The 26988-nt window shown below is 43.2% G+C and overlaps 1 protein-coding gene across 1 annotated transcript in view; it reads left to right on the forward strand.

Moving 5' to 3' along the window:
• The window catches only part of pde11a (phosphodiesterase 11a), a 249993-nt gene that overhangs the window by 189276 nt on the left and 33729 nt on the right, over positions 1 to 26988 (forward strand). Inside the window, exons 16-18 of the mRNA XM_072259771.1 lie at positions 6327 to 6404; positions 7448 to 7511; positions 9389 to 9463. Coding sequence (XP_072115872.1) covers positions 6327 to 6404; positions 7448 to 7511; positions 9389 to 9463 — 217 coding nt within the window. The remainder of the gene's footprint in view (positions 1 to 6326; positions 6405 to 7447; positions 7512 to 9388; positions 9464 to 26988) is intronic.

The raw sequence follows: 26988 nt of genomic DNA on the forward strand, positions 1-26988 counted from the left end.
TTAGTAAGGGAGTCAGAGGTTACAGGAAGAAGGCAGGAGAATGGATTTGAGAGGGAAAATAAATCAGCCATGATCAAATGATGGGGCAGATTCAATTGGCCGAACGGCCGATTGCTTTCCACTTCATATTAGTTTTCCACTCTGTGCTGAAGATAGTAACCATTCCTCTGCATAGTTTTCAGTATAACTGTGTTTAATTAGCTGGAATTACTACACCAGTATCACCCCAGGCAACTTATTCCCAGGGATTTCATCTAAAATTCACCTCGTGGAAAACAATCTGTACATAAAATACCTACTCTATGGTTACCAGCAGTTACTCATTTAAGCTTTCAACCTATGACCTGCAAGTTTCCTTCAAACCAAAGAAAGAATATGTTTGAATTTACTGTCTGATGTTTTCTACACAACAATCAAGTAAAAAACATGCTTTGATGATGTTCTCAGTACTCTGATCATTATCTATTTTAAAAGAAGCGAGCGGGAGCAATTGGCATATTTTGCACACCACAGTTCCCAAGGAGACATCGGATTGCATAGAGACAGAGAGAGCAATGATTGGTTAGAGGAATAGAAAGGAGGTTCTGTAGACGAGAATGAAATTCCTGAATGGTATGTTGACTCCTGGGTGCCAGGTTCAGGGATATCTTGGACCAAGTCCACAGCATTTTTAAATGGAAGGGTGAGCAACACTTTTGCCTCTAAGCTGTGTGGGTGCACAGCCGCACAGTAACTGAAGTGCTCCCGCGCACATAGCCTTTGTTGCCATTCAGCTGGAATTTTCTTTTAGTGGAGACGTTCAAGGTGGCAAGGTGTAGAGTTGTGTTAACACTCAGGGGCTCCAAGGACAAGCTAATAAATCAAGGAAGAGTCACAACAAGATTGGGCCGAAAGTGGGACACCAACTAGACCAGGCAGTGAGCTCTCTGCTATTGAGAGGCATCATCGGCAACCCATGCCTGAGACGGCAAGGCCTCTGCTCTATATACCTCCAAAGATAGGGGAGTGCAAATGCAAGGGATAGGAGTGACATGATCCAGGCAGAGGTTCCGAACCGCAAAGATGAAAGGTGATTATCGAAGGCAGTAGAGTTGGGGTCACAGGGTGCCTGGATGAAATGAGACCTCCCAAAGTGCAAGCTCACTTGACGAGCTTTGGAGACTGGAGACCTTCCACATTTCTTTCCTCCTGCAGTCCATGTATGACACTCCCCCTACACCATCACAGCTGCACACATGGGAGCTGAGAGAGGACCCTAACTGCAAGTTTTATGGGCAACAGGGTTCACTGGCACACATACTGTAGGATGCACAACAGCTTTAACACAAGGACGGTATAGGTGATGCAATCCGGGGCATATTACGATCGAGGAACGTGTTTGCAGACTGGATATTGAACTTTTTACTGTTGGACTTCGGCCACATTCCACCGTGATACAACACTGAGCGGCACGGGAGGTTGTTCCTGCCTGTGGCCATCGAACGTGCAGCTCCTCCTGGGGAGGGTCAGACACCCTGAGCCAATAGACTGGTCCTGGACTTATTTCCATCTGGCATAGTTTGCATTTTGTTGTTTGATTGTTGGGGGGTTTTGTATTGCTATATTTATGCTCTATTCTTGGTTGGTGCGGCTGTAACGAAACCAAATATCCCTTGGGATTAATAAAGTATATCTATCTACCTATCTATCTATCTATCTAACAAGGTCCTGCCATCCCTTGCTGACACACTGGAGTGGGAGAGGTGTAAAAAGAGACCTGCTGGCAGAGAGGCAAACAGGGCAGTCACTTTCATCAAGGAGAGGGCCACGCCAGTCATATCAAAGAGGCATAAATCCAATCTGCTGCAAACCGCCAAATCCTGGGAGATGGGGGTTGATGTGGAGAGGAAGCTGCAGTTCCCGGAGGTGGTGCAATCCACACTTTGACCAGATATCGTACTGTGGTCCCCAAAGACAAGAAAATTATCCTGGTGGAGCTCACAGTACCATGAAAGGAAGGATGTGAGGAGGATCACGAGAGGAAGGCCCTGGAGTACCAGTCTTTAGTCCAGGAGTGCAGGGACAAAGGATGGCAGACGTAGCTACTCCCCATGGAGATCGGCTATAGAGATTTCCCGGCAAGGTCAGTACGGAGGCTGCTGTCTGTGCTGGGCCTTGATGAAAAGAGCAAGACACAAGTAGCTGGCAGGATGGGGAGGAATCAGAAAGAGCCCCTTGCTGGATATGGAGCAGGCGAGAGGAGTTTGAGCTGGAAGTCTGGAGCAGATGGGCAGTGACTTGGCCACCACTGCTGACCACCAACTGGAGAGTGGAGTCGTTAAGGGTTGAAACACTCTTTGGAGGTTGGGCACCACCTGACGACATCTGCCCCTGGCCAAAGGCTATGGCTACCTCATCAGGTAACTGAAGAGAGCTCCCCGCCTTCTATGCATCAAGCTCATTTGAAAGCAAAGCTTCCAGATGGGGAAAACTCTGAACGATTTTGTGAGGACACACTTGTCTACAACTGTTTTAATGAAGTCCGTGACAACACCACATTGTATGACCACATTGTTGGGATCCTATTATAGACCACCCAACAGTCCGCAGGATTTTGAGGAGTAAATTTGTAGAGAGATCGCAGACTGTTGCAAGAACCATAAGGATGTGATAGTAGGTCATTTTAACTTTCCACCTCTTGACTGGTATTCTCATACTGTAAAAGGCCTGGATGGGAAATAGTGTGTCAAATGTGTTCAGGGAGATTCTGGAGGATTGGAGGATAGTTAATGCTGTTCCATTGTTTAAGAAAAGCTCTAAGAATAAACCAGGACATTATAGACCAGTGAGCCGGACATCAGTAATGGGAAAATTATCGGAAGGTATTCTAAGGGACTGGATATATAGGTATTTGGAGAGACAAGGACTGATTAGCAATAGTCAACATGGCTTTGTTCATAGTAAGTCACATCTAACCAACCTTATAGAGTTGTTTGAGGAAGTTACCAGGAAGGTTGATGAAGGCAAGGCAGAAGATTAGATTAGATTATGAGGACACGCAGTCCTCGTTTATTGTCATTTAGTAATGCATGCATTAGGAAATGATACAATGTTCCTCCAGTATGATATCACAGAAACACAAGACAGACCAAGACTAAAAAACTGACAAAAAACACATAATTATAACATATAGTTACAACAGTGCAAAGCAATACTGTAATTTGATAAAGAACAGACCACGGGCACGGTAAAAAAAAGCCTCAAAGTCTCGAAAGTCCCATCATCTCACGCAGACGGTAGAAGGAAGAAAACTCTCCCTGCCGTGAACCTCCAGTGCCGCAAACTTGCCAATGCAGCACCCTGGAAGCACCCGACCACAGCCGACTCTTGAGTCCATCCAAAAACTTCGAGCCTCCGACCAGCCCTCCAACACCGAGCACCATCTCTGCCCCGGCTGCCAGCAAAAAGCAAAGCCGAGGATTCGGGGCCTTACCCTCCGGAGATTCTCGATTGCACAGTAGCAGCGACAGCGAAGCAGGCATTTCAGAAGTTTCTCCAGATGTTCCTCTGTGCTTCTCAAGTCTGTCTCCATCAAATCGGGATTGTGCACGGCATTCCACATGACAAATACAGATATCATTCACCGGAGAGGCTGCGTCGCGCCGCCATCTTCTCCTCCCCTCTATGAACTTTAGCAAAGCATTTGACAAGGTCCCTCATGGGAGGTTGGTGAAGTAGGTTCAGACTCTTGGCAGTCAAAATGAGGTGGCAAATTGGATTAGACATTGGCTTTGCGTGAGAAGCCAGAGAGTGGTAGTAGGTGATTTGCCTCGCTGACTAGAGCCCTGTGACTAGTAATGTGCCGCAGGGATCAGTGCTGGGCCTATTGTTGTTTGGCATCTATATCATCAATCTGGATGATAATGTGGTAAACTGGTTGTGGGGCTTGAGGACCTGAGTTACAGGGTAAGGTTGAATAGGTTAGGACTTTATTTAATGGAATGTAGGGGAGATTTGATAGATCTATAAAAAAAATTATGAGGGGTATATAGATAAACTAAATGCAAGCAGGCTTTTCCACTGAAGTTTGGTGAGACTACAACTAGAGGTCATGGGTTAAGGGTGAAAGATGAAATGTCTAAGGAGAACATGAGGGGGATCTTCTTCACTCAGAGATTGGTGAGAGTGTGGAACAAGTGGTGGATGTGAGGCTGATTTCAACCTTGAAGAGAAGTTTGGATAGGTACATGGATAGGAGGGGTATGGTCCAGGTGCAGGTCGATGGGACTAGGCAGACTAGTGGTTCAGCATGTGCTAGATGGGCCAAAGGGCCTGTTTCTGTGCTGTAGTGTTGTATATAAATATATTCACAGTTAACTTTCTGGATCAGAATGCATTTTTAAAAGGTCCCAATTAACTTTGTCGTTTAGGAACAAATTCTCCACCTTTCCAAACAGTATAAGGAGATTTGAATCAGACCCAACTAAATTTGTCCTTCTCCTGTTCTGTATCACATAGTGGAATTTTAATATACAGTTTACCTTTGAATGTCCACACTTGACTAATGAGCAATTTTGGATTCTTCATTATGGTCATATTATTTATATACAAAGTTTGTACATCCTTGTAGAGAAGCACAAGCCAGTGAGATGGAGGAACTGAGGGAAATACATATTAGTAGGGAAGTGGTGTTAGGTAAATTGAAGGGATTAAAGGCAGATAAATCCCCAGGGCCAGATGGTCTGCATCCCAGGGTGCTTGAGGAAGTAGCCCAAGAAATAGTGGATGCATTAGTGATAATTTTTCAAAACTCGTTAGATTCTGGACTAGTTCCTGAGGATTGGAGGGTGGCTAATGTAACCCCGCTTTTTAAAAAAGGAGGGAGAGAGAAACCGGGGAATTATAGACCGGTTAGCCTAACGTCGGTGGTGGGGAAACTGCTGGAGTCAGTTATCAAAGATGTGATAACAGCACATTTGGAAAGAGGTGAAATCATCGGACAAAGTCAGCATGGATTTGTGAAAGGAAAATCATGTCTGACGAATCTCATAGAATTTTTTGAGGATGTAACTAGTAGAGTGGATGGGGAGAACCAGTGGATGTGGTATATTTGGATTCTCAAGAGGCTTTTGACAAGGTCCCACACAGGAGATTAGTGTGCAAACTTAAAGCACACGGTATTGGGGGTAAGGTATTGATGTGGATAGAGAATTGGTTAGCAGACAGGAAGCAAAGAGTGGGAATAAATGGGACCTTTTCAGAATGGCAGGCAGTGACTAGTGGGGTACCGCAAAGCTCAGTGCTGGGATCCCAGTTGTTTACAATATATATTAATGACTTGGATGAGGGAATTAAATGCAGCATCTCCAAGTTTGCGGATGACACGAAGCTGGGCGGCAGTGTTAGCTGTGAGGAGAATGCTAAAAGGATGCAGGGTGACTTGGATAGGTTAGGTGAGTGGGCAAATTCATGGCAGATGCAATTTAATGTGGATAAATGTGAAGTTATCCACTTTGGTGGCAAAAATAGGAAAACAGATTATTATCTGAATGGTGGCCAATTAGGAAAAGGGGAGGTGCAACAAGACCTGTGTGTCATTATACACCACTCATTGAAAGTGGGCATGCAGGTACAGCAGGCGGTGAAAAAGGCGAATGGTATGCTGGCATTTATAGCGAAAGGATTCGAGTACAGGAGCAGGGAGGTACTACTGCAGTTGTACAAGGCCTTGGTGAGACCACACCTGGAGTATTGTGTGCAGTTTTGGTCCCCTAATCTGAGGAAAGACATCCTTGCCATAGAGGGAGTACAAAGGAGGTTCACCAGATTGATTCCTGGGATGGCAGGACTTTCATATGAAGAAAGACTAGATGAACTGGGCTTGTACTCGTTGGAATTTAGAAGATTGAGGGGGGACCTGATTGAAATGTATAAAATCCTAAAGGGATTGGACAGGCTAGATGCAGGAAGATTGTTCCCGATGTTGGGGAAGTCCAGAACGAGGGGTCACAGTTTGAGGATAAAGGGGAAGCCTTTTAGGACCGAGATTAGGAAAAACTTCTTCACACAGAGAGTGGTGAATCTGTGAAATTCTCTGCCACAGGAAACAGTTGAGGTCAGTTCATTGGCTATATTTAAGAGGGAGTTAGATATGGCCCTTTTGGCTACGGGGATCAGGGGGTATGGAGGGAAGGCTGGTGCAGGGTTCTGAGTTGGATGATCAGCCATGATCATAATAAATGGCGGTGCAGGCTCGAAGGGCCAAATGGCCTACTCCTGCACCTATTTTCTATGTTTCTGTGTTTCTAACATTTCTCATGAATAATCTAAGATATTTTTCTTTCTAGGCGAAGAACAAAGTTTTTTGAGCTCGTAAATTCAGGAGAATACAACTGGAATGTAAAAGACCAACGGGAAATGCTCAGGTCAATATCTGTGTGAAATGCCTGTCAAGCAAAATATTGAAATAGTTACAGAACCAGATCTTATGTGTTATAAACTGGGTGTATGTGGCAATTTTTCTTTGAGTACTTTATGGTGTCCTAATACTCAAAAGAGTTCGACAAGTTTTGGACAAGTGCAGCCTATGCCATCTTGTGAAAGCTGTGCATGTACCCACCTGACAACACTTGGCCACATGAGAAGGAAGTCGATTATACAAGGGTTCAAACCACATAGGACACCAGACTCCCATTTTCAAACACTGTTCCTGCCAAAACAATGTAGAGTTTGCTGTAGGTGGAATGAGCAAACTGAGCTGTAAATAAAGCTGGCAGGACATATGATGTGAAGGCAGTTTATGCCAGAATAAAATTTCCCTCTCTGGTGCATTTAGTGGACCCACTGTCCTGGCATTGACTCCCCTTCATCTTACCCCCACTGCCTTCAGAGCACCAGCTTGGAGGGTTCTTGCTGATTATAGGATATTACTCCAGCTATTCACATCCTCATCATGATCCCTGACATTTCCTGACAACGCTGCTCCCTGCTTTCTAGCCAGCTCTGGGTGCCCACTATTCACAGTACCACAGCTGATAATGTTTCTTGCAAAGAACTCTCCCCTCCTGTGTCCACAAAGCACCTCTTCTTTAAGAGACCCTGGTTGCCTTAGAATACTTGCTGCATGCAACCAATCAACAACACAAGCAACATTGACAGCAGGCTACGCTCATTTGCAAGATTAGGCAGCAACAATTCAATGTGCACTGCAATGAATATGTATGCAGGGGTTATAATTAACATATATCAGTTCCTACACTTTTTTTTCTTTTGGTGAAGGAGGTGTGAACCAATTTTTTTAATTTTAAAGTTACTGCAAAGATAAATTATATACATGCACATTACAGTACGTATGCAAACCCAGCAAATCATTTAAAGTCCATCAGTGTGCATTAGTCTATTGGACAAAGTTTCACAGATGAGTATTGACAAAGCTGCCTGCTAATGAAAATGCGTATTGTCATTGTAGGTCGATGCTGATGACTGCCTGTGACCTTGGGGCTGTAACAAAACCGTGGGAGATATCAAGACAGGTCAGCACATTGGAAAAAAACATGATCTTTTGCTCTGAATTGCCCCTTAACTGCAAACTATATAATTTAGGCATATTTGTAATTAAAACATAAATGTGAATTTGCAGACCGTTTGCAAATTAAGTGAAAATTCACAGATCTTAGCAGTCCAGAATCTGTCCTTTATTAAAGAACTGTCTGTTCCTATAAGGATCACTTTAAATTTTGGGCCAGAATGCACTGATGCCTGGCCTTCTGAGAAGAACCACCGGCTGCAATGTGCAGGGTGATGCATTCGGACCATGTGGCTGCTATGACTGGTGGGTCAAGTGCAGCCTCAAGTCATTGCATTAATGTCATTGAAGATTGCTTAAAAGTCAATGCTTCTATTTCTCTTTTAATGTACAGTTTTGTCTTTAACTAATAGTAAATTTATGTTTTTGTGAAGAACTCTATTTTTAACATTTTATGATCTTTTTTTTTCTAATTTTTTTTCATTTTGGAAGCAGCATAAAGAGTTCTGATAGAACAAGCAGCCAGAAGGCCATTCAAGATTCATGCCTATGTCCTGGCCACCACTTGTGACCCACTGTGTCTAGTGGAAAGGTAGCAATAGTGTTTGAGGAGCTACAGGACAGATAACTCAAGGAAATAGGAGCAGGAGGGAGCCACCTGTCTCTTCGTGCTTTCCACCATTCATTATGGATGTGTTATCATTGGAGAGAGTCCAGAGGAGGTTCAGGAGGATGATTCCAGGAATGAAGGTTTAACATATGAGGAGCGTTTGGCAGCTTTGGGCCTGTACTCACTGGAATTTAGAAGAATGTGGGGTGATCTCATTGAAGCCTACTGAATATTGAAAGGGCTAGAGAGTGTGGAGGTGGAGAGGACATTTCCTATCGTGGGGGTATCCAGAACTAGAGGGCACAGCCTCAAAATTGAGGGGCAACCTTTTAGAACAGAGGTAAGGAAGAACTTTTTTAGCCGGAAAGTGGTGAATCAGTGGAATTCTTTGCCACAGACTGCAGTGGAGGCCAAGACCATGAATATATTTAAGGTGGAAGTTGATCGCTTCCTGATCGGTCAGGGCAACAAAGAATATGGTGAGAAGGCAGGTGTATGGGGTTGAGAGGGATCCGGGATCAGCCATGATGGAATGGCGGGGCAGACTTGTTGAGCTGAATGGCCTAATTCTGCTCCTTTGGCTTATGGTGTTATGATCATGGCTGCCCTGCATCGGGGCTTATCTTCTTTGTGCCAGCCTTCATTTCCAGTCTTTCAAAAATTATCTAACTTCTTTTTAAACAACTCTAGTGTTCCAGACCCTGCAACCTTCTGGCATAGAGAATTTCAAAGATTCAGCACTACCTGCAAAGTTTAGTGAGCTGTGGGACCAGCATAGTTGGCAATCCAGAGTCAAAACCCAGCCTATTGTTTTGTTAATGTAGTCAAGCAACTCACTGAAATAGTGAAAGTAGCAAGAACAGGTGAATCGGTTACTTGCTTCAGCCAGACACATCATAAAAGGAAAGTTTCACAAGGCAAAGACACCAAAATTTATACTTTACTGTTTTTCTTTAAGACATATCCATTTGTGCTCAACAGCAAACTTATTCTTGTCGAAAATATATTGTAACATCTTAGTTGCTAACTCTTTAATTAGAAAAATCCTTAGAACCTGTTCAGCAAAGTCTATTCAAATCCTGATGTATTCACGTCAGTATTGATGTTTGAAACAAATAGCTTTTCTCTGTGTTTCTTACCTTTTTATCAGTGTGTTCAATCCACTAACTAATGCCAAGCAAGATTCTTTTCTATGGGTATAGCTTCTCTGGATATAGACATCTAGCATTCACAGAAAATATTTTCTCATTGAGAAATCTGTGACCCTCTTACAGGTTGCCAAACTGGTTACGAGTGAATTCTTTGAACAAGGAGACAGGGAAAGATCAGAATTAAAACTCACCCCCTCAGTAAGTGAAAGCTCTTTACTTGCACATCCACACAGTTACATGGTTAATGTCCAAAGCATTGGTGTTAAGTATTGAAAGGTCATGTGCTTTCCTAATCGGTGCACACCCGCAAATGAGGGAGCGTTCTACATCAGCTTCAATTTGTCCTTTGGGCTTCATGTATGTATGAAGATTTAATTCACACTACTTGGATGTGAATTCTAAATAACAGTGCTCTATTTTTAACAAAGCTGCAGTACAATCATGCCTCTAATTAGCCTGGAAAATAGTGAAACTCTATCATTTTCCTTGTCCATAGCAGCAGTGTCCAATACCTGCTTTAGGTGATGGAGGAAAGTTCAGGGAGATGCCAGAGGTATAGAGGGGTGGACGACTGGAATGCACTGTCTGGGGTGATAACAGTGGTCGGTATAATAGGGACATTTAAGAAACTCTTAGATAGGCAGATGGATGTAAGAAAAAGGGAGGGTTATGGGCCGAGTATAAGGAAAGGGTTAGAGTGATCATGAAGTAGCTTTATGTAGGTCATCACAATATCATGGGCTGAAGGGCCTGTGCTGTGCTGTACTGTCAGCCCAAAATACATTGTGGGATTGTTCGTACTGTGTGTTTCTGTCCATGGAGCATGGCATGCTGTATGTTATAATAAGAAGATAACCTTATCGTGTATTCCAAAGCATCAATGGCTTTATAATGAAAATTTGTGAACTTAGCAACTCACACATAATCATGAATCTGCATGTAGAAATTAGATCACCCCAAATTGAAGCACAATCTTCATTATATCTCCAGACCAGTGTTCCCACATGTTTACTGCTCATAGAAATTCCAGATCTTGTGGCGAGCGTTGTGATGCTTCCTGTCCTGTCAGGGACAATTGCACTGCTCCCGATGTGTACAATAGTTGGTTATGCAAAAGCCTGGTAACTTCATGCCAAAAGCCGTTTTTATTTTCACTTGGTTCTGCCATGTGTGTCACTCCCTGGAGTGAAGAACTTTGGAATAATGTGCCAAGTTTCAGTGGTAATGCTACTGGCAGTTTGAGAGGAGGTGGAAGAGCTTGAGGCCTGGTACCAGACAAATAACCACTTCCTCGGTGTCAAGAAGACAAGGGAGATAGTTATTGACTTCAGGAGAATTCGCACCAGTCACATCCCTCTTTACGACAGTGGCACAGAAGTGGAAACCAAAAGGAGTTTCAAGCTCCTGTGAATGCGCATCTCCCACAACCTCTCATGGACCCAGAACACATCCTGCGCAATCAGGAAAGCTTGCCAATGCCTTGACTTTTTGAAGAGAGCTGGAAAATGCACATCTATACTCATGGCATTCTGAAGATATGCAGTAAAGAACATCCTAACATACCACAACACTGCATAGTATGGAAACTGTACTGCAGTGGAGTGGAAGATTCTTCACCAGGTAGTCAAAACTGCCCAACGCGTCACCGGCACCTGAAGGACATATATACAGCAAGGTGCCAGAAAAGGCCCAGTAACATCATGAAGGATCCCACCCACCCTACTCATGGACTGTGTGTCCCATTCCCAAAATGGAGGAAGCTATGAAGCATCCGCACCAGGACCACCAGACTCAAAAAACGCTTACTCTCCCCAAGCAATAAGGCTGACCAACACCTCCACCAACTAATCCACCTCTTCCCACCCCAACCACCATAACTTTATCATTTCCTGTGCCTAGCATCACATTATAGACATACTATCAATCTATGTACATAAGCTATCATACACATTTATATTTATTGTGGTTGTTTTATTATTGTGTTCTTTATTTTATTGTGGGTTTTTTTGCTGCATTGGATCCAAAGTAACAATTATTTTGTTCTTCTTTTGTACTGGAAATGACATTAAACAATCTTGAATTTTGAATCTTATGTCAAGGAGATGCAAGCTGCCAAACTTCCTGACTGTTAGAAGAGTTTTGTTGAAGGATGATTATCCGATGTATGCCAGACGTGATGGGAAATGTCTGACTGATGGTCTCCAGTGGCTTGTGGTTTTAAAAGAGGACTTTGAATAGAACTCCAACTACTTCAGTCTCCACCACAGACTGTTTTTTCATTATAGCTATTAAATGTATGAGACTAACTGACTGCACCTTGTGCTGTGATGCTACTGTCTATAAGAAATAGGAGCAGGAGACAAGACAGCTCCCCACCTACCCCTCGGTTAATGTTAAGGCTCCATGGCATAAAAAAGGTTGTTAACCCCTACTCTAATGTAAAGATTCACAGCCAGGGAAATTTCTCCTCATCCCAGTCTCAACTGGTCAGTCCCTTAACTGAAACCACCCCTGCCATGTTTGGTGAAAAATTCTTAGCAAAGGTTCTTTCTGATGATAAATCAGATGACCTAACTCTACAAGGAAAAGATAATACTGAAATTTAAAAGTTGCTTCAAGAATAAACCTGGACAATTTAACAACGACTCATCGTTAATAATACTTTCACCCACTATGCTATTAATAGTAAAATTACTTGTCGTAACAATAAATCTTACTTCATCCTTAATTATAAAACAAATGTCAGCTTAAGTTATTCAGCATTAAATAAATTATATATAATCAGAATCAGGTCCAATAGCACTGGCATATGTCGTGAAATTTGTTTTGCGGCAGCAGTACTTTGCAATGCATAATAATAAACTATAATTTACAGAAAGAAATATATATTAACAACAGGTACTCCTGTTTGAGTACTGTTGGGGGGGACAGCTTACCCGGGGGAAGCGACAGTGGCCGTGCCTCCGGCACAGAGTCTGGCCCTGTAGCTCAGAAGGGTAGGGCAAGGAAGAGGAGGGCAGTTGTGATAGGGGAGTCGATAGTAAGGGGGTCAGATAGGCGATTCTGTGGATGCAGTCCAGAGACCCGGATGGTAGTTTGCCTCCCTGGTGCCAGGGTCCGGGATATTTCTGATCATGTCCAAGGTATCCTGAAGTGGGAGGGTGAGGAGCCAGAGGTCGTGGTACATATAGGTACCAATGACATAGGTAGGAAAAGGGATGAGGTCCTGAAAGGAGAATATAGGGAGCTAGGAAGGGAGTTGAGAAAAAGGACCGCAAAGGTAGTAATCTCGGGATTACTGCCTGTGCCACGCGACAGTGAGAGTAGGAATACAATGAGGTGGAGGATAAATGCGTGGCTGAGGGATTGGAGCAGGGGGCAGGGATTCAAGTTTTTGGATCATTGGGACCTCTTTTGGAGCAGGCGTGACCTGTACAAAAAGGACGGGTTGCACCTGAATCCTAGGGGGACCAATATCCTGGCAGGGAGATTAGCGGGGGCTACTGACGTGACTTTAAACTAGAATGGTTGGGGGGTGGGAATCAAATTAAAGAGGCTAGGCGTGAGGAGGTTAGTTCACTACGGGGGATGGGAACCAGTGCAGAGAGACAGAGGGGTGTAAAGTGAGGGTAGAAACAAAAAGTACTATGGAGAAAAGTAAAAGTGGCAGGCCGACAAATCCAGGGCAAGCATTAAAGAGGGCCACTTTTCAGCATAATTGTAAAAGGACTAAGAGAGTTGTAAAAGAGCGCCTGAAGGCTTTGTGTGTCAATGCAAGGAGCATTCGTAATAAAGTGGATGAATTGAAAGTGCAGATTGTTATTAATGATTATGATATAGTTGGGATCACAGAGACATGGCTCCAGGGTGACCAGGGATGGGAGCTCAACGTTCAGGGATATTCAATATTCAGGAGGGATAGACATGAAGGAAGGGGAGGTGGGGTGGCGTTGCTGGTTAAAGAAGAGATTAACGCAATAGAAAGGAAGGACATAAGCCGGGAAGATGTGGAATCGATATGGGTAGAGCTGCGTAACACTAAGGGGCAGAAGACGCTGGTGGGAGTTGTGTACAGGCCACCTAACAGTAGTAGTGAGGTCGGAGATGGTATTAAACAGGAAATTAGAAATGTGTGCAATAAAGGAACAGCAGTTATAATGGGTGACTTCAATCTACATGTAGATTGGGTGAACCAAATTGGTAAAGGTGCTGAGGAAGAGGATTTCTTGGAATGTATGCGGGATGGTTTTTTGAACCAACATGTCGAGGAACCAACTAGAGAGCAGGCTATTCTGGACTGGGTTTTGAGCAATGAGGAAGGGTTAATTAGCGATCTTGTCGTGAGAGGCCCCTTGGGTAAGAGTGACCATAATATGGTGGAATTCTTCATTAAGATGGAGAGTGACATAGTTAATTCAGAAACAAAGGTTCTGAACTTAAAGAGGGGTAACTTTGAAGGTATGAGACGTGAATTAGCTAAGATAGACTGGCAAATGACACTTAAAGGATTGACGGTGGATATGCAATGGCAAGCATTTAAAGGTTGCATGGATGAACTGCAACAATTGTTCATCCCAGTTTGGCAAAAGAATAAATCAAGGAAGGTAGTGCACCCGTGGCTGACAAGAGAAATTAGGGATAGTATCAATTCCAAAGAAGAAGCATACAAATTAGCCAGAGAAAGTGGATCACCTGAGGACTGGGAGAAATTCAGAGTTCAGCAGAGGAGGACAAAGGGCTTAATTAGGAAGGGGGAAAAAGATTATGAGAGAAAACTGGCAGGGAACATAAAAACGGACTGTAAAAGCTTTTATAGAAAGACTGGATGAACTGGGCTTGTACTCGTTGGAATGAAGATTGATGGGGGATCTGATTGAAACGTATAAGATCCTAAAGGGATTGGACAGGCTAGATGCAGGAAGATTGTTCCCGATGTTGGGGAAGTCCAGAACGAGGGGCCACAGTTTGAGGATAGAGGGGAAGCCTTTTAGGACCGAGATTAGGAAAAACTTCTTCACACAGAGAGTGGTGAATCTGTGGAATTCTCTGCCACAGGAAACAGTTGAGGCCAGTTCATTGGCTATATTTAAGAGGGAGTTAGATATGGCCCTTGTGGCTACGGGGGTCAGGGGGTATGGAGGGAAGGCTGGGGCGGGGTTCTGAGTTGGATGATCAGCCATGATCATAATAAATGGCGGTGCAGGCTCGAAGGGCCGAATGGCCTACTCCTGCACCTATTTTCTATGTATGTTTCTAAACTAAATTAAGTAGTCCAAAAAGAGCAAAAAAAGAAAGCACAATAGTGGGGTAATGTATATGGTTTATTAATCATTCAGAAATCTGATGCTGAAGGGGAAGAAGCTGTTCCTGAAATGTTGAGTGTGTGTCTTCAGGATTCTGTAGCTTATCGTTGATGGTAGCAATGAGAAGAGGGCAGGTCCTGGGAGATGGGGGTCTGTAATGATGCATATCGCCTTTTTGAGACTTCACCTTTTGAAGATGCCCTGGATGCTGGGGAGGCTGTGTCCATGATGGAGCTGGCTGAGTTTACAACTTTCTGCAGCTTTTTCCAATCCTGTGCAGCAGCCTCTCCAGACCAGTTAGAATGCTCTCTGTGGTATCTCTATAGAAATTTGCGAGAGTCTTTGAAGACCTACCAAGTCTCTTCAACTCCTAATGAAGTACAGCTGCTCTTGTTCCATCTTTGTAATGGCATCAGTATATTGGGCCCAGGATAGATCTATAGAGATGTTGATTCCCAAAAACTGGAAACTGCTGATCCCTCACTGAGGACTGGTGTGTGTTCTTGAAGCCCACAATCAATTCCTTGGACTTAATGACATTGAGTGCAATGTTGTTGTTGCGACACCACTCAAACAGCTGATCTACCCCACTCCTGTACGCCTCCTGATCACCCCCCGAAATTTTGCCAACAACAGTTGTACCGTTGACTACTTTATAGATGGTGTTTAAGCTGTGCCTAGCCACACAGCTGTGGGTGTAGAGAGAGTAGAGCAGTGGGCTAATTGCGCATCCTCGGGGTGCACCAGCATTGATTGTCAGTGAGGGGGTGATGCTATTTCAGATCCACACTGACCATGTGGAGTCAAGGATCTAGTTGCAAAGGGAAGTACAGAGGCCCAGGTTTTGGAGCTTGTTGATTAGTATAGAGGATGTGATTATATTGAACGCTGAGCTGTAATCAACGAACAGCAGCCTGATGTAGCTACTGCTTTTGTCCAGGTGTTTCAAGGCTGAGTGGAGAGCCAGTGAGATTGCATCCACTGTAGACCTATTGGGGCGATGCACAAACTGCAGCAGGTCCAGGTTCCTTGCTCAGGCAGGAGTTGTTCTAGCCATGATCAACCTCTCAAAGCACTACATCACAGTAGATGTGCAACTGGGCCATAGTCGCTGAGGCAGTTCACCCTGCTCTTCTTGAGCGCTGGCGTGATTGTCGTCCTTTTGAAGCAGACCAGAATCTGTTACTGCAGCACTGAGAGATTGAAGGTGCCCTTGAACACTCCTGCCCATTGGTGGGCACAGGTTTTCAGTGCCCTACCAGGTACACCATCAGGGCCTGGCACATTACAAGGGTTCTTTCATGTTCTGAAGTCGGCCTCCGAGACAGAGATCACAGGGTCACCGGCTGCTGCAGGGATTCGCACAGGAGTAGTTTTATTCTCCCTTTCAAATCAAGCATAAAAGGCATTGAGCTCATCTGGGAGTGAAGTATCAAAGCCATTCATTGGCAGTTCTTTATTAAGAAGTGCACTAATGCATCAGCCCATTTGATGGACCAGTTCAGCAGCAAAATTCATTGATAGGGACATAATATTGAAACAAGCCCATGATCCAAATGTGATATTAGCAGTCATTTCCAGATGACTAGAATATAAAAGCAAGGAGTAATATTGAGGGTTTTTAAGACATTGGTGAGGCTTCACTTGGAGTATTGTGAGCAGTTTTGGGCCCTTTATCTAAGAAAGGATGTGATGACATTGGAGAGGGTTCAAAGGTAGTTCACGAAAATGATTCTGGGATTACAAGACTTGTCAGCTCTGGGCCTGTTCTCACTGGGATTAAGAAGAATGAGGGGGGAATCTTATTGAAATTTATCGAACATTGAGAGTGGATGTGGAGAGGATGTTTTCTATGGTGGATGAGTCGAAGACTGGAGAACACAGTCTCAGAATAGAGGGCTGTCCTTGTAGAATGGACATGCAGAGGAATCTCTTTAGCAGGAGAGTGGTGAATCTGTGGAATTTGTTGCCACAGGAGGCTGTGGAGGCCCAGTCTTTGGGTATATTTAAGGCAGAGGTTGATAGGTTCTTGGTTAGTTAGGGCATGAAGGGCTCTGCGGAGAAAACAGGAGATTGGGACTGAGAGGGAAAATAGATCAGATGATGAAATGGCCAGGTAGACTCAATAGGCCAAATGGCCTAATTCTGCTCCTATATCTTATGTTCTTAGGCCTTATTAACTGGTTTCATTTGGAAATGACACCAAAGACTGGGAGTGAGAAGAAATAATATACATTCACCTTAAAAACTAGATATTGAGAAACATTGACAGAACCCCAAGAGGAACTTGAAAAATAAACAAGGAAAAGTAATAAAAATATTTAATTACAACCAGATAAAGAAGGTGAGATTGAACTGTATAATTTCAATGGGAAAAAATTGTATGTTGAAATACTTCAGGCACCAAATGAGAAACCCACTAAAAAGCAAGTATCATGGTACTAAGTTGCTAACTTAGTGCTGTTTTCTTACATGAACAGCGATTATTAACCTTGCCTGTTCATCAGCAGAGAGCCAATGTCACATGCGGCCAGCAGGAGTTAAAGGCAGCACGAATCACAAAGAGATCTGCTTTGGGCTACAGCATGTCCTAGCAGTTGTCGCAGGAAGAAAATCTGACAAATAAAACATGGATGAGAGTGAATTTTTCAGATATTGCACTGTAGGAGGAGCAGAGATCTTCAGCGAAGATGGAAAACCCTGCAGACAAACAGTTAAGAAGGCAGAAGGGGTCATTAGATATTGGTCCCAACATATTGATGTAGTTATAAAGAAGGCAAATCAGCTACTATACTTTATTAGGAGTTTGAAGAGATTTGGTATGTCAACAAATACACTCAAAAACTTATATAGATGTACCGTGGAGAGCATTCTGACAGGCTGCATCACTGTCTGGTATGGTGGGGACTACTGCACAGGACCAAAAGAAGCTGCAGAGAGTTATAAATTTAGTCAGCTCCATCTTGGGCACTAGCCTACAAAGTACCCAGGACATCTTCAAAGAGCAGTGTCTCAGAAAGGCAGCGTCCATTATTACGGACCTCCAGCAACCAGGGCATGCCCTCTTCTCACTGTTACCATCAGGTAGGAGGCACACTCTCAGCGATTCAGGAACAGCTTCTTCCCCCCTGCCATCCGATTCCTAAGTGGAAATTGAACCCTTGAACACTACCTCACTTTATAAATATATATTATTTCTGTTTTTTGCACAATTTTTAATCTATTCGACATATGAATACTGTAATTGATAGATTGATTGATTGATTTATTATTAGTATTATTATTTTTTCTTCTATATTATGTATGGCATTGAACTGCTGCTGCTAAATTAACAAATTTCACGACACATGCCAGTGATATTAAACCTGATTCTGATTGTAGTTAATGTCAAAGGTCCTAATTCTACAGGGTCCATGATCTCACTCCTGGTGAATAGCATGATCACATATCAAAAGACAAATCCAAAGATTCTGCCATAACTTCAAATGGTGATAAATTACATGATTAAATAACTTATCTAATCTCCTGTGAAGTTCAACCACGCCCTTCCCGACCAAAATCACTCAGCAACCAATGATATCTGTTAATCAGGACTCATTCTGAATAGGTTTGCACTCCACCAGACAGTATGACTGTAAGCTTCACGCTTTCCTCTTGCAGATTGGGCCCACAACTAGCTACTTACTCAAGACAGCACTTCACCCAGATATACACTTCCAGTTCTCTTCCAGGATGACGCAGCACTCAGCCGGTCATGGGGAGCTAATCAGAGAGGCCGGTGAGCACACTCCTTCTCAGACCAGTGGCTGAGCCCATGAGCAGTGGCCGGGTTGGATTCATCTTCAGCACTCTTAATCCTGCTTCAATTCCTCCTCGTGTCTCACTCTATTGCTATCACATTCAGACTCAAGCTTATTTTCACTGTCTTATCTGTTGTTAGATTTATTGCTCTGCAACAGCTGCACAGTGCAAAGACAGAAATCTATTGCAAATTGCAAAATAAAATTAATAATGCAAGAAAAAAGAATAATGAATTTGTTCGTGGACTATTCAGGCCACACAAGATGCAGATGGTGTAAGTGTATCCCTCTCAGTTACCCTTAGTAATTTATCCCACACTTATCTTTGAGTCCTCCTGATCTCAAATGCCAGAGTAAACTGGCCAGGCAATGGAGGAACAGCAAGAAGACTTGAAGTGAAGATAGAGCATTTTACAGCTCTACATTCGCAGTCACCATTTTAGAAACTGACACTGCAGAGGAAAATTGAGACTATACTGGAAACTTGGTTGCTACCATTGCAGCAAGAAGTGCAGGGGATCATGCAACCGACAGCTCACAAGGTCATGCACAAATTCTGCTGCAGAGACTGAAGACTTTGGAGGAGCTTACAGAAGATAGCTGACAGAGGCGGCAATGTGAAATGTCTCATGCATTGTGAAGCTGGCCAAAAAAAAAAAATCTGGCATCAATGTAAGAGAAGCTGGGGGAATCCAGTTTGGCTCTAGACTTTGTACACTCTCTCTGGCAGGGAATTAGAGGCCAGCTCCAGAGCACTATCATCGAGCAGAATTTGGTGGCTGAGGTCACAAGCAGCCAGCCATAAGCACAACAGCAGAAGCTCAGTCCACTGTCATTCATCATTGCTGGTACCACTGTAAGGAAGGGATCTCAGGGCATCACAGCATCCAGGAATTCTCCAAAGGATTACCAAAATTGATTGAAGCATCACCTCAAGGATAGCAACAGAGGTTCCATGGAACCCATATTTGTCAGAAAACTCTCACTACCCGCCCCCGCACCACAACCATTCCGCCAGTGCTCTTCTTGTTGCCTGTGAGATAGGTCAGTTGCCAGTATGTCAAGATGTACCTTTCAGGCTCAAACACACTCAGTGTCACCAAGGCTGCCTACAGTTTCCTCTGACTTTCACTTGGAATGTGGTTAGCACCGTTCAGAAGTACTAGATCAGGCAAAAGGGACATGAAAGACAAGCCCTCAGAGCCCACAAGGGATTTTGAATCAAACACAAAATAAAGTTAATTTTGAGTTTTGTTTTTTTTTTGGAATACAGCCAAGCAAATGGCATCAGTGACAGAAGCAGATTAAGGTGCAGAACTGCTGCGAAATGGACAACTGTGGTGTATTTACTGGGAATGTGGTTAGTGATTTCTTGATGGGCATCCTGGGTAGATGGAGACAGTCTAGGTCACTTTCTGCTCTTGGTAACTGGTGTTAGAAGGCATCAGCTCAGAATGGCTAGGTTATGCAATACTTTATACTTTATTGTCGCCAAACAATTGGTACTGAAACGTACAATCCTCACAGTGATATTTGATTATGTGCTTCACACTCCCTGGATTATAAATATTAAATATTAAATATATTAAAATAGTTAAAATTAGTAAATATTAAAAATTTAAATTATAAATCATAAATAGAAAAATGGGAAGTAAGGTAGTGCAAAAAAAAACGAGAGGCAGGTCCGGATATTTGCAGGGTACGGCCCAGATTTGGGTCAGGATCCGTTCAGCAGTCTTATCACAGTTGGAAAGAAGCTGTTCCCAAATCTGGCTGTACGAGTCTTCAAGCTCCTGAACCTTCTCCCGGAGGGAAGAGGGGCGAAAAGTCTGTTGGCTGGGTGGGTCGTGTCCTTGATTATCCTGGCAGCACTGCTCCGACAGCGTGCGGTGTAAAGTGAGTCCACGGACGGAAGATCGGTTTGTGTGATGTGCTGTGCTGTGTTCACGATCTTCTGCAGCTTCTTTCGGTCTTGGACAGGACAACTTCCATACCAGGTTGTGATGCACCCTAGAAGAATGCTTTCTACGGTGCATCTATAAAAATTAGTGAGGGTTTTAGGGGACAGGCCAAATTTCTTTAGTTTTCTCAGGAAGTAAAGGCACTGGTGGGCCTTCTTGGCAGTGAACTCTGCTTGGTTGGACCAGGTCAGGTCATTTGTGATATTGACCCCGAGGAACTTAAAGCTTTTGACCCATTCCACTTGCGCACCACCGATGTAAATTGGGTCGTGTGGTCCGCTACTCCTTCTGAAGTCAACAACCAATTCCTTCGTCTTGCTGATGTTGAGGGATAGGTTATTGTCTTCGCACCATGCCACCAGGTTCTTAATTTCCTGTCTGTACTCAAACTCATCATTACCCAAGATACGGCCTACAATTGTTGTGTCATCAGCAAACTTATATGTTGAGTTTGATGGAAACTTGGCTACACAATCATGGGTGTACAGTGAGTACAGCAGGGGGCTGAGTACACAGCCTTGTGGGGCACCGGTGCTCAGAGTGATTTTAGAGGAGAGCTTGTCCCCTATTTTTACAGCCTGGGTCCTGTCTGTGAGGAAGTTGAAGATCCAGCTGCAGATCTGAGTGCTAAGGCCCAGGTTCCAGAGCTTAGGAATCAGTTTATTTGGAACGATGGTATTAAAGGCAGAGCTGTAGTCAATGAAAAGGAGCCTTATGTATGCGTCTTTATTCTCCAGGTGTTCTAAGGAGGAATGTAGGGCCAGAGAGATAGCATCTGCCGTTGACCTGTTGCTCCGGTAGGCAAATTGCAAAGTGGCGAGGTTGACCGCCTGGATTCCCTATAGCGACTGGTATCCCTGGTCGCTGAAGTCTATAGCAAACATTGGCACCTATTCTTAGCACACTCCACTTCTCAACACAGAAAAGGATCCCAAGCATTTCCTCAAAAAAGTCAGAGGTTGACCTTCCAGAATCATTGTTGACTCAAATCTAAATCACATACGTTTACTTCTGATCAACAGCTTATTTTTTTCTATTGTTACGGTATGTAGCCAACCACGCCAGCCTCCAGCATTTAGATACTCCGATTCTTCAGAGTATCGATAGCCGGCGCCACCCATTTAAAGGTTCTGGCCCACCCCGCTAATTGGTGGCCATGTTTTGGCGCCAAGATTTGGATATTTAAATAGCACCTGATCTCAGGTTCGGTGCTCAATCATCAGCTCAACATTGTTTCAGTCTATGATTGCGTTTAGGATTTCTGTCTTGTTTGTAATCTCATCTAGTCTCATCAGGTTCTCATCTAAAATCTAGTAAGAACCTTGTTCTCGTCTTAGTCTCAAAATTGTGTCCCAATTCTAACCTCAGATACTGCTGCACTTGGATCATTACCATCTTCTTATTTCTTGCCATGTCTATGCTACATATGAATTAGAACTCAAGGGCTTTATCATATTATACTGCTTCTCAAAATTCCCCATATATAATACACTGGGACATCAACTGCTCTGTAATGATCATCACCTTGTACTCTTGGTACAGTAGTCATAAATAACCGGCATCCAATCTCATGGGATCATTTAGTTTTCAGATCTGATTAGCTTGCCATAATTTTCCTAATATCATTTATGGCAAAAATAATTAAACCTCTGATTAGCTTTGATTACATCGGGTACTTTGCTTGTGATAACTTAATGAATGTTGGAGAATGTGACCATTAAAGTATTAACTACTGTATTCTGTGCTGAACTCATTTTCAACCCTATTAGCATCTCAATACTGTCTCATTTTCTAATGACTACTTTACTGATGTGTTTGTCTTTATAGCAGAGATGATCTGTGAATCGGTCTTTTTAGAGCTGTCTGTAATAATCCTTGAGATACAGCAATTCCGAACAAGGTGTTTATGCCTAATTAACAACACATGGTGTCATAGGTACAGGATTATTTACATACTTGCCCACAATCACACCACACTGTTCTCCTCCTTTGAAAAGAATTTTACAGATACTGTATATAAACCGTTATATATTCAGTCTTTCTCAGTTCCTTAAACCTGATCGGGTTTTGGGCTCTGTTGTAGTATTTACTACTCAATGTGTTGAAGGTGTGAAATCCTCTGTTACCCAACATTACCATCAAACCTGCAGACAAAAGGGGTGCTGTTGTAGTGTGGTGCACTAACCTCTACCTCGCTGAGGCCAGGCGACAACTCTCAGACACTTCCTCCCACCTACCTCTCGAGGAGGACCCCACTCCACACCATCAGAAAACTGTCTCCAAAACCTCATCAACTGTGGAGAACTTTCAACCACTGACACCAGACTTATAGTTCCTTTACCCTGCACTGCTCGCTTCTACCTCCTATCCAAGATCCACAAACAGGACTGTCTAGATAGGCCTATTGTCTCTGCCTGCTCCTGCCCCCCTGAACTCGTGTCCTCATATCTCGACTCCATTCTATCCCCCTTAGTTCAGTCCCTTCCCACCCTCTCACGCCTTCAATCTTCCCAGTAACTTCAATTCCCTGGCCCTGGCTGCCTCATCTTCACCATGGATGTTCAGTCCCTTTCCACTTCTATCCCCCATTAGGAAGGCCTCAAAGCTCTCCGCTTCTATCTTGACAGAAGAACCAACCAGTCCCCCTCCACCACCAACCTCATCCCTTGGGCAGAACTGGTCCTCACCCTGAACAATTTTTCCTTTGGCTCCTGCCACTTTCTCCAAACCCGAGGTGTAGCCATGGGCACTCGTATGGACCGAAGCTATGCCTGCCTCTTTGTCGGCTATGTAGGACAGTCGATGTTTGAAGCCTACCCCAATTATACTCCTCAACTCTTCCTCCACTGCATTGATGACTGCATTGGTGCTGCTTCATGCAGCCATACTGAGGTTGTCAATTTCATCAATTTTATCTCTAACTTCCACCCTCCCCTTAAATTCACGTGGACGTCTCTGACAACTATGTCCCCTTTCTTTATCTCTCTGTCTTCATCTCTGGAGACAAACTGTCAACTGACATCTTTTATAAGCCTACTGATTCACATAGTTATCTTGACTATTCCTCTTTCTACCCCATCTCCATAAAAATGCTATTCCCTTTTCTCGGTTTCTTCATCTCCACTGCATCTGTTCCCAGAATGCAGCTTTCCATTCCAGGTCATCAGAGATGGCCTCATTCTTTAAAGAATGGAGTTTCCCTCACTCTACTATTCATGCTGCTCTCACCCACATCTCCTCCATTTCCCGTACATCTGCTCTCACTCCATCTTCCCGCCATCATAATAGTCCCTCTTGTCCTTACCTACCACCCCATCAGCCTCCACATCTAACACATCACAACTTTTACCAAATCCAAGGAACCCCATCACTAAGCATTTCTCTACCTCCCACCCTACCTCTGCTTTCTGCAGGGATCTTTCCATTCATAATTTCCTTGTCTATTCATCGCTCCCCACTAATTTCCCTCCAGGCACTTATCCCTTTAAGCAGCCTACGTGCTACACCTGCCCGTACACCTCCTCCCTCACCTCAGAGCCCGAAACAGACCTTCCAGGTGAGGCAACACTTCACCTGCGAATCTGCTGGGGCCGTCAGAGTACCCTCCAACCTGATGGCATGAATATTGATTTCTCTTTCTGGAGAACAAAATTCCTACCCCCCCCCTCACCTTCCTCTATTCCCCACTCTGTTCTTTTACTTCTTATCACCTGCCTTCCCCCTAGGTCTCCTCCTTCTTCCCTTTCTCCTATTGTCCACTCTTCTCTCTAGCAAATTCTTTCATCTCCAGCCCTTAACCTTTTCCACCCACCTGACTCCTCCTTCTAGCAGGCCTCTTTCCCCTCCCCTCCCCTTTTAATTCTGGCACCTCCACCCTTCCCTCTCAGTCCTATGAGGGGTCACGGCCCAAAACGTCAACTTGTTCGCTCTCTTCCATAGATGCTGCCTGACTTGCTGAGTTCCTCCAGCATTTTCTGTGTGTTGCTCTGCATTTCCAGCATCTGCAGATTTTCTTGTGTTTGTGATCTTTTACAGTAGTTGGTTTCATACTCACTTATGGAATAAACTCATTATCACATGTTTCTTCAAGACCTTATGCTGCAACCATTTGATTAGTGTGGTCTCTTCTAACATCAGACAGTTATCATATAAGTAGCAGCATCTAACTGACACAATACACAAATGTGAGATACTGGTGACGTGGTATCCCACATCTGTATACCTTTTCAGATAGTATCCCACACCTGTGTACCTTTTCAGATAGTATCCCACATCTGTGTATTGTTTCAGGTAGCATCCCACATCTGTATACCTTTTCAGATAGTATCCCACACCTGTGTACCTTTTCAGATAGTATCCCACATCTGTGTATTGTTTCAGGTAGTATCCCACATCTGTATACCTTTTCAGATAGTATCCCACACCTGTGTACCTTTTCAGATAGTATCCCACACCGGTATACCTTTTCAGGTAGTATCCCACATCTATATAGCTTTTCAGATAATATTCCGCATCTGTATACCTTTTTGATTAGTTGCTGCTCATGCACTAATTTTGTGCTGTCAGGTCTACTTCTCTTTGATATTAATTTTGTGTTTGTTTCAGCTACTGTTTTTCCACTCTCTCCTCAATTTTTTGCTGTTGCAAATCCAAGCATGTTTTAAACTCATGACGTATGAACAGCTCTGCTGGAGGGAGTTCTGTGATTCAATGTGACGCTATATGATATTTGAACTAAAACTTGGCTAAATAGAATTTAGTTAAATTTAAATAAACTTGGAAAACTTGACTTTGAAAGACTTCCATAGCAATCCAACAGATCCTTTAAGTGCATACAGAGGCTGGATTGTATGGGGAATTTAATTAAAGTTTGATACCATTACACTTCAGGAAGCATACAATCAAATATGACATGAATTGGCACCAATTCTTCACATTGTTTTGGGTTGCACAGATCAATCTCAACTCCATAATTTTATGTTCTGTTAAGCATGAAGACAAATGTCAAACTTAAAACAAGCGTTGATTAGTGCTGGAAAGCTGTCTTTGCCTTTTGAACAAAAGACATGAACTCTCTGAATTGTGTTGCTCCTCCATATCTGTTTTCAATTGCTTTGTTTTGCAGTACAGACAGTAAAAGCTGTCACTAAATCTTCTAGATCTTTGTTCATACCTGGTTAATAATAGAAGAAGCTTCTTGCAAAGGACTTCATCTTTACAATGGTGGGATGTCTTAAGTGAAGATCTTTCTCCTCCTAAGACATTGAAGATGATTGTTCTACCTTGAAAGTAGTTTGAGTGCAAGACTTTGCCTGGCTAGCAATTTGAACCGAACCTGTTCATCATTTAAGCCACACACATAACTGTCTTTCAGTGCACCATTAAGATTTCACCAAAGTTGCACTGCCTGAAAAGTCCTTTCATACAGCAAAACTTGGTGAATGTTTCACATACGTTCTTGTTGATTCCTTGCAACAGACTTGTGTTATTTCAAGTCACTGTGGATTTCTGCACATGAATAGAACATCTTTGGCTTTCTAAAAAGTTACTTATTTGGTGCATATGAAAGTATGTTTTAGAAGCAAGAGTGGGTCTCTTGGCTTCTCGAGCCTATTCTACCCATGTAATTAGATAGTGATTGATCTGACTGAAATCTCAACTCCACATTTTCTGCCCGTGGTATGTTTTCCCCCTCACCCCTTGTTATTATCAATAAACTTACGTATTAAAAATATTTATGGATTTTATTTCCACTGCCTAATTGGGAAGAGATTTCCAAAGATGCACAACCTTCAGAGAAAGAGTTTTGCCTCAGTTTTGAATTGAATGTGCAATTCTTTGTTTCTCACACATGAGGAATCATCCTTTCTGCATCAAACCTTTCACATCCCCTCAGGTTCTTATGATTTAATCAAGAAACCTCTAACTCTTCTAAACTCTAGCAGATGCAGGTTACACCTATCTAACCTTTCTTCGTGAGGTTAGACACCCACTTTTCTCAAACAAGAGAAAATCTGCTGATGCTGGAAATCCAAGCAACAGTTTGTGTGTGTTTTGTGTATTAGTCTTGCAAAATTTCTCTGACTTCCTTCCAAAGCATAAATACCCTTCCTTAAACAAAGAGACCAAATCTATCCAACCAGAGCATAGGACATTACTTTTGTATTCATTGCTCCTTGCAATAAACATTAATATTCTATTAGCATTCTGTATCGCAATCTTATGTGAATTGTATACTAGGACACCCATTTCTCCCCTGCATGCCTCATCTAGTGATCATATTTCCATTTGTTTCAAGATAATTATGGAGAAGAACTGGACTGGACCTTGGGTTGAGATTCTAAATTGGAGAAAGGTTAATTTTGTGGGCATCTGGAAGGATCTGGCAGGTGTGAATTGGGACAGATTGTTTTCTGGCAAAGGAATGTTTGGCATTCAAAAGTGAAATGTTGAGAGTACACAGTTTGTATTTTCCTGTCAGAATAAAAGGAAAAGTTAACAAGTTTATGGAACTTTGGTTTTCAAGGGATATTGAGGTCCAGGTTATGAAGAAGAAGGAGATGTATAGGAGATATACGCAGTAAGGAACAAATGCAATGCTTCAGGTGTATAAGAAATCCAAGAGAGAAGTTAAGAAGGACATCAGGAAGGTTAGTAGA

This window comes from Mobula birostris, chromosome 6 (genome assembly GCF_030028105.1).
Source record: "Mobula birostris isolate sMobBir1 chromosome 6, sMobBir1.hap1, whole genome shotgun sequence".
Classification (NCBI taxonomy): Eukaryota; Metazoa; Chordata; class Chondrichthyes; order Myliobatiformes; family Myliobatidae; genus Mobula; species Mobula birostris.